Below are 8407 nucleotides of genomic sequence, written 5' to 3'. Positions count from 1 at the left end.
GGTTTGACATCAAAAGGTAGTTTTTATTTTTCAACAAGTTTTAAGTGTCATCCAAATGGGAGTCAGAAATCTTGATCTTGGATTCTAAGGTGTTCAAATACACCTGATTCATTCATTTTTTCACTGCTAGGATATGTTTGGTTGCTCTTTACAAATGTGAAAGTAATGTTTGTTTTATTAAAATTTTCCGAAACTAACATAATGATACTTTTGGGATATCAAGCAAGCATGGGTCCCATACTCTATAAAATTCCCTCAACCAAACAACTTAAAAGAGAAAAAAGTAAAACAGGAGATAAAAAGGGAAAGTTTTTTCATTTAAAACATTTTAAGCGGTAAATTTAAAAAAATGTGTGTTCTGAAGGACTAAAACATCCTTAGCTTGTATGGGTGAACTTCGAACTCTTTGTGTAATTTACGAACTCCTTCATATACATATGAGTAATTATCTATGCTGAATTCAGACACTACCTAGAGAGACAACCCCTATTTATCATCTCCCTCTTCACTTGCGCCAGGAGAGAGAGAGAGAGATGACGGAGGAGATCAGGGAGAAGAGGGGCGGCGGAATCGTCGTGGCGAAATCCTCGCCTTTGGATCACCACGGCGGGAAGGACGAGAAACAGCGGCAGCAGGCCAAAATCACCATCAAGAGCGCCGATATGAAGGAGGAGATGCAGAAGGAGGCCGTCGATCGTGCCCTAGCAGTACGGACCCCTTTCTATCTCTATCTCTCACCAAATCTCAACTCTTCCTGATCTCTTTTTCTTTCTTCGTTGCCCGCATTCACTTCTCTTTTAGCAGGGGGGAGCAAAACGCCCCAAAAAACCGATCATCTCATCTTCTTACTTTTGATTCTTCTACTTTGTGGTTGAAGGCATTCGAGAAGCACAGTGTGGAGAAGGACGTCGCCGCGTACATCAAGAAGGAGTTCGACAAAATGTACGGCCCCACTTGGCATTGCATCGTCGGGCGCAATTTCGGTACTCTCTCCGTCTCTGTCTCTCTCTCAATAAATTTATTGTGGGATTTGATGTTTTCGTTCTTTTGAATGGTTGGCGGTTCGGTCTTGTGGATGGTTTTGGTTTTAGGGTTTAGAAATGTATTTTCACGGTACTTGATGGATCGTGTTCACCGATAGGGAGGTACCTTTACTAGTTTCGCTATGGTGGTGGTGTTCAAGGGTCGCCCCTGATGAATCTGGAGGGTGCCCAACTCGAATCGTGTGGTTTTTACGGCAGTTTTGGTGCTATACAGTTCGGGATTTGCCGGTTGTGACTAGTAGTTTGTTGACGAGTTGGGACATTATGAATAACGGAAATGATTTCGATGGTGAGATTTTGTTGCTTGAGGGTTACTCATAGGCCTTTGAGAAACCAGCATTCCTTTATGTGGAGTTATAACCCAACGCCGTGTTTTGGGGATTGATGCGGTTCAACAACGTGTTTTGGACTAAATGTTGATATCATGCCTAAAGATTTATAGTAGAACGCGATATTCTCAGGATCGATGTGGTTCAAGGTGTTTTGGGACTAAATGTTGCTATCATGCCTAAAAAGTTATAATAGAACGTGATATTTTCATGATTGATGTGGTTGCGCAAGATATTTTTGGACATAAAGTTGTTTCATGCCTCTAAGTAGTTTAATTGATCATTTTTCTCTTCACCGTGTGAACCATTGGCAATGAGATTTATCTATAAATTGTAGGAAGTATTTGCAATATTTAACTCACAAGCGTGTGGTTTTCAAGTATTCTTTTAGAATGATGTGCATACAATTTTACGGTATGCTAAGTATTGGATGGGCACACTGGTAGTGTGTTTTGATTTGTGGAATGAAAATGCCTGTTTTCTAGAGTCGATAAATTTATTCCATGAACTACTTGAAATACGGGAACCTCATATTTTGAAATTTAAGAGGTTCTTATGCAATTACTGGACAGATGATGGATGAGTACTGTTTGGATAAACACAAGAAAAAAAGAAATGGTGGTAAAGTTAAACCTACATCCTAAGGTGTTTGATATTCGATGTCCAGACATTGGATGCTAGAAAATTGTGACTAGTGTGTCCAAAAAAGAAGGAATATATTGATGGTTTTGGTTACAAAGATTGATTTGGTTATGGTAATGATATGCACAATTGTCCATGGCAAATCAAGTTCATGTGGAAGGAGACAGTAAAAAATTAAAGGTGGGAGTGGGAGGTGAAAAAGGCTTTGCCAAATGATAAAGCCTTATACAGATAATGCAAAGTTTAAGGGCGCAAGTATCTCTTGTAAGTAACTGGATATGAGTAAACTAGTGAAGGGATGTGACAGATGAGAATGCATATAACAATATACTACTTAAATATTCAAATGATTTATCGTGTTACTTTTTTTGTGGTTTATTCCATCCTTTCTGTGACCTTGATCCACTATCATTTTGGATGCCTACAAAATGTACATGCTTATTCAAAACGCTTGACTAGATAAGCGTTTTCCACCTTTTTAATTGTTAGAAGATAGGTGTTGAAGTAATAACCAGCTTGTCTTTGTTTTTGTCCTTTATGTTTCCTGTTGTATGATCTTAGTTGTCAAAAGCAGCGCCTAGGTGCACAGCCACCGCGTAGGCTTATGGGTCTAGGCATTAGGGACATGGTTGTCAATTTTTTTTTTTAAATATTTTCTGTTTCCTTCCTTTTTTCTTCTTCTTCGCCCCGCCCCAAAAACTTTCTTTTTGGTTCTCTCATTTTCTTCTTCTTCTTTTGCTTTTCTTTTTTACCTTCTTATTTTTTTCTTCTTTTGCTTTTCTTTTTTACCTTCTTATTTTTTTCTTCTTTTTCTTCTTCCTCTTCTTCATTTTTTCCCTTCTTTTTTCTCCTCATTTTTTTTTCTTTTATCTTCTTCCTCCTCTCGCCCCTCTATTCTCTTTGTTTTTTTCTTCCCTTTCTCTCCTTTTTCTTTTTTCGTTCTTTTTTATTTTTTTATTTACATGTATGCATATTTTTTTGACACACACACATATAAAATCTGTTTTTTCATATATATATATATATATATATATATAATGAGAAGAAGGTTCATCCTGTCTCTTTTTCTTTATGTCACCGTTAAGACCCTCTAAATATCAATGTTTTAGGTGTTTTATGCTCAATTTGAACCATTAGATGTGTTTATCAATACTTATTTATTGAGAAACAAGCTTTGTTTCAATTTGATTTGATGTAAAAATGTGATCATTTTATCATGAAATGTTAGTACGATATTAACCAATGTTTTTTTACCTCTTTAAAATAAACATATGAGCATAATGATGCTTAATCAATTATATGTACCCTACTCAACAACAATCATAAACACGTCTGCCGGTTCAGATCAAGCATACAACATCTAAAAACTAGTTAGGATCTAACAAAACTGGGTCTGAATAACCCCCACTCTCTCTCTATATATAGTAATCGGATGGTGTGCCCCAATTTTTGGTGTATGTTCCATATTATACAATTTCATGATGAATTTTGCAACACGTTACGTTGAATTACACACTTCATTGATATTTACAATCATATGTTTGTTACTAAATTTAACTATTTATTGTAATATTTTTGCTTTTCTTAGTGTTTTAGTTTTTTGGTTCCGCCTAGGCCGACTATTCTCGCCTAGGCCTCGACCAGTCCTTTTAGGGGTCTTCCGCTTTGGCTTCAACTAGCGCTTTTGACAACTAAGTGTATGATGAACTAACCAGGGCAAGGTTTAGACTTAGGTCTTCCAAAATCACGGTAGCTCTTCAATCAATTCAGATGACCTGTAGGCACCTATTAACCATTACATCATACCTTGAATAAATTGGGTTGCCTTGTATTGGACTTTAATCCTTGTCACATGACAAAGTCTATGTTTGTGCTCTTAAGCATTTCTTCTGTGGCTTGTTAGCATTATGAACTGTTAAAAGACACTTTATTGTAGCATAATAGCCACTTTGTATGATTGCGATATTTTCAGTCACTCATTAGCAGGATGAGTCATTTACAATTCTTTATGAAAAGGTGTTGTCGTGAGACTTTTAGTTATGAAAGTATAACATTTCTAATGATTATTTCACCTTGATGATGTCATCAGAATGACATAAAAATTCTCCAGTTTCTAAAATTAAATGGTATCACTTAAAGGATACATTCGTAGAATTTGCAAAAAATCAGTGATATTTTGTGGCTTATGATAAAAAAGATAAAGGGGACCTATGTGACTGTTGCTTTCATAGAATGTACCTTTATACAGAGCACCATGTCATGGGGCTGTTGCATTCTTTTGTCAAGCAAAGCTTAGTGATGGCCTCTGTAGTCTGGACATTACGATTTGGTTTATCAAGTGTTATTTGTTGGTAGGACTGTCAACAGGTCGGGTATCCGACCCATTGGTGTTCGTACCCAAACCTCCCCAAATGACCAGTTGTTGGATTGAGCTTTGGGTTTGAGTTTTAAGAAACTTATTTCACGAAAAATACATATAAAGTACTTCGGTCAAGTTGGATCGGGTCGGATATGTGGCAAAAATCACAACCCAAACCCCACCTGCATATTGTACTGGTTGGGTTCAGGTCTATGTCACACGGACTCGGCTCCAAGGTCGATGCACCCGCGTTGACACGCACCGACACGGGTGCGGCTCAGACTCGGTCAACCCGACCTTGGGTGCGGTCAATGCACCCAGGGTCATTTTGGTTCATTTTTTAGAATTAAAAAAAAAAAGAATTCTGGGCTACAAAATTAAAAAAAAAAATCTTGGGGGGGGGGGGGTGCGCTGCCCCCCTATAACCCCCCGCCAGGGGTGGCCCTGCTCGCTGACCGCGCAGCGGGACCCACGCCGGGGGAACACCCCCCCCCCCCCCCCCCCCCCCTTAAGGAAAAAAACCCTAAATCAGATTTCACAACTCATCACCTGTCCCCTAATGGGCACAACTTTGACCGAGTCTTTTATATATATATATATATATATATATATATATATATATATAGCCGAGACCCCGTGTCCAAAATTTTTGAAATTGCGCCGCACCCGCACCCATGTGACATAGGTTGAGGTTGAGCTAAATAATAGTTGGGTCAGCATTTGTTATGCCCAAACCCAGGTATTCAGGCTCAGGTCAGGTCGAGTCAGGTACCTGATGCAAACCCGACCCATTGACAGCTCTATTTGTTGGATATTAGATATATTTCCCTTTAAAATTTTCCTCAACTTGTTTTATTTTCCATTCTTTCTACTTTTCCTCAGATTAAAAATGTTGCCTAAACTTGTGTACCCCATAAATTAGCTTCTTTGATGCACATGCACTTGTGCTATGGAGTTGTAAAATCCTACCAACATGCTTGCAGTATGTGACTTACTATTTTGGTTGCCTGCTTTCTTTCCATGTAACTTTTCTTGGTGTATGAGTTTCTGGGCAGTGTACCTCATGGTGAACAGATCTCAGGCATCACAAGTATTTTTGCCCACTGATTTTCCAGCATGAAACTATCTTGATTTTGTTCCTTGCACTTATTTAACCTAAGAAAAGAGCTTGTTTAAATGCCCTAATATGAAGCTATAATCTAGTTATGTCTAGCATTTGTAGTTATGATTCTATATTAGCGGTTTGTCAATGTCAGTGTGTTCATCTGTCAATGCGACATGTGGGCATTCATGCTTGTTGTCTTCTTTTAGTCTCATTGTGCTTCTACCAAATGTGACATGGTAGCAATGCTGAGAATTGTTCAATATGTCATCTGTAATATATTGTTGGTCTGTTTTGTCCAATTATTGTTCTGTCTTGAGATTGTTGCCTTTGTTGATGTTGTTTGTGGGATGTTAACAAATGATTTCCCCCTTCTATTTTGTGCCTTCTTGGTCACTCACACATCATGTTGGTGCAGGAAGCAAAAAGTGGGTCTATCATGAACAGGGCCCTTATCTTTTACTTTATTTCTTTGGTTATGTCATTTTCTTGCAGATACTCATCTTTTCAATATCTTCTTTGCTGTGGTAATGAGAACACTACCTATAATTTGTATCACGACTTCATAGATAGTATAATCACACGAAACACAACTCCCAGACGACCACTTCACTCAGGAGTAATGTTTTAATGGAGCTATGTCTATACTCTAGTATTCCACATTCTCTCACTTTTATTTGAAGTCCTTTATTCCCACACATTTGAAGTTACTATTTGACAAGCTTATTTTCCATTATTAATTCTCGGGTGGGTGTCTGTACCATGATACAAGCTTCAACTTATCGGTATCATCTTCCTGCTCCCAGTTTTTTTTAACTGCCGCTGTTGCAGAATTGTTAACCGGGATGCCCCCGGTGCCACTAGCTGGCTACTATCGTTTGGAACATGATCTGTGCTTCAGTGTTTGTACTGACAATGTTGATTATCTCTCAAAAGTGATTTTCTTTATTCCTAATCATATAGTTATCTTTGTTGTTTCTGGCTAATACCCTCATTCATCTACTGTATGAGATTTTCTTTTTTTCTTTTTAAATGAATACTGTATGAGAATAATGACTATCGCAAGAATTGTCAAATTTGTTGTTGAAGGGTAATGGGCAATCCTTTTTCTTTTGTGGAGTAACCTTTCACACTTTAATCCCTATAATATTGTGCAGGATCTTATGTCACTCATGAAACAAACCACTTCATTTACTTTTATTTGGATCAAAAGGCAGTCTTGCTATTCAAGTCTGGATGATGACAACTTTGGCTATGGTGGTGATGATGATGAAGATGTCGATGGGAACAATGATGCTGATGCTGATGCTGATGATGTAAAGAACACTACGAGGATGATGCTGATTTTGCTTTAGTGATAAGAGTTTGTATTCATCCTTTGGAGATCTGTGTTGTAAGATACTTGTAAGATTTCCCAATGTCTCGTGTATATTTCTGAAACTTCATTTATGAATAATTTGTTCTCTATCAGTAAATTGGTGTTCTATGCCTTCACTTGTTCCAGTTGATACTAGGTATTTTTTTGAGGAGCATAAATATGATTTCATCTGCTATGTTTTTGTGTTGGCACAGCTTTTTTGGAAAATCACATGCATGGCCTTGGGGGATTAGTGATGTCCAATTACGTGCCTGAATTCGTGAAACGTGAGATATTATGTTGCCCGAAGTTGGTCACAGCCCCAATATTTTGTGGAATATATTTGATGGCATTATCTGTTTTACATGGTACTGCAGGCCATTCAACTGCTTGTCGACATATTTAGCAACTCTCTCTCTCTCGTATGCACGCACACACACACACACACACACACACACACACACACACACACACACATTAAAGGCTGGCAATGCATCAAAAGTGAGCATATAGAGAAGCCAACCAACCAACCACTCCAAGGGCTATGTCATCGAAGTACAATAAAACCGCAGTTCATATCTCGGTGTTTTCCTCTTTAATCAAGTCATCGTCAGCTTTTAATATTCCATTCTCGTGTTCACACACACTTGTTCCTACTAAAAGTTTAGCCTTAGCATCTCTTCCTCCCAATTGGTCTTCCAAATCACAATTGAAACCATGAGATCTGAAACAATTTGGGCTCCAAGTAGATCACAGCAAAGACCCAGGATCCCAGACTTGAAGGTGAAGGCCATAATTAAAGCAAGGAGTGCCCTCAAGGTAGAAAGAGAAAAAAATGATTCTAGCACCAATGTTGGGTCTAGCACTGCCCCTAAGCACACCACATCTTGTGGTCTGTGGGCAAATTCCCAACTATGGGCAACATTCTGATAGTAAGATTCAAAATTTCCTCATATTTCCTAAAAGCTTCTCCCCACGATCTTCTTCCTTCTATGGTCCAAACCAAACCCATGAGAGAGATTAGCAGGGCTAGTACAATGGCCACCTTCACCTTTGATTGTGGCAGGTCTCTTGCAAAGAAAAGGAAAGAGATTAGTGGCAGGTCTCTTGCAAAGAAAAGGAAAGAGACCAGTCATACAAGCAATCATGTGATTGTTGAATCCATTGACATTGTTGCAGAAATAGACCCAATGGAAGGAAAGATATTGCAGAAAAGAAAGACTTTAGAAAGAAAGAAGAGAAAAATAGAAACTGGAAAAGGAAGAGAGAAAAGGCTAATTTTAGGGATCGTCCTTTGATATGATTTCCCTTTTCTCTTTATTGTTATTGCCTCTTCTGGCAACATTCTTGGTGCCATTCTTGTATAAGTTAACAATGAAATGTGAGTAGTCATTTGGCCCCCATGGACTTTGGCTTAATATAGCCGAACCACGTAATTTTGTGTCTTCTCTTAGCTTTTTTTTTTATGGTATCAGAGTCTGACTAGTGAAAGCTTAGTTGTGTCACCATACCCTTACCCAGTCACCCTAAACGTGTCAAATTTTGTTACCATTAAACTCACACATGCCAATTTTC

The 8407-nt window shown here is 38.3% G+C and overlaps 1 protein-coding gene across 1 annotated transcript; it reads left to right on the top strand.

Annotated features, from left to right (window-relative positions):
- The first annotated feature begins 522 nt into the window (after positions 1-522).
- On the top strand, positions 523-6950 carry LOC149846186 (uncharacterized). The gene is made up of 3 exons (XM_089996225.1): positions 523-707; positions 878-983; positions 6633-6950. The coding sequence occupies exons 1-3, from the start codon at positions 534-536 to the stop codon at positions 6713-6715; spliced, it is 363 nt and encodes a 120-aa protein (XP_089852351.1). The 5' UTR covers positions 523-533; the 3' UTR covers positions 6716-6950.
- The last annotated feature ends 1457 nt before the right edge of the window (positions 6951-8407 follow it).

The sequence above is a fragment of the Nuphar pumila genome, chromosome 2 (assembly GCF_984573655.1).
Source record: "Nuphar pumila chromosome 2, dmNupPumi1.hap1.1, whole genome shotgun sequence".
Taxonomy (NCBI): Eukaryota; Viridiplantae; Streptophyta; class Magnoliopsida; order Nymphaeales; family Nymphaeaceae; genus Nuphar; species Nuphar pumila.
Note: the sequence above shows the minus strand (reverse complement) of the source record. Positions and strands in the feature narration are given on the sequence as shown.

Coding starts and splice junctions, on each gene's coding strand:
- LOC149846186 (XM_089996225.1), top strand. CDS start 534: ATGACGGAGGAGATCAGGGAGAAGAGGGGCGGCGGAATCGTCGTGGCG. Junction 708..877: donor CCGTCGATCGTGCCCTAGCA/GTACGGACCCCT, acceptor TTGTGGTTGAAG/GCATTCGAGAAGCACAGTGT. Junction 984..6,632: donor CATCGTCGGGCGCAATTTCG/GTACTCTCTCCG, acceptor AATATTGTGCAG/GATCTTATGTCACTCATGAA.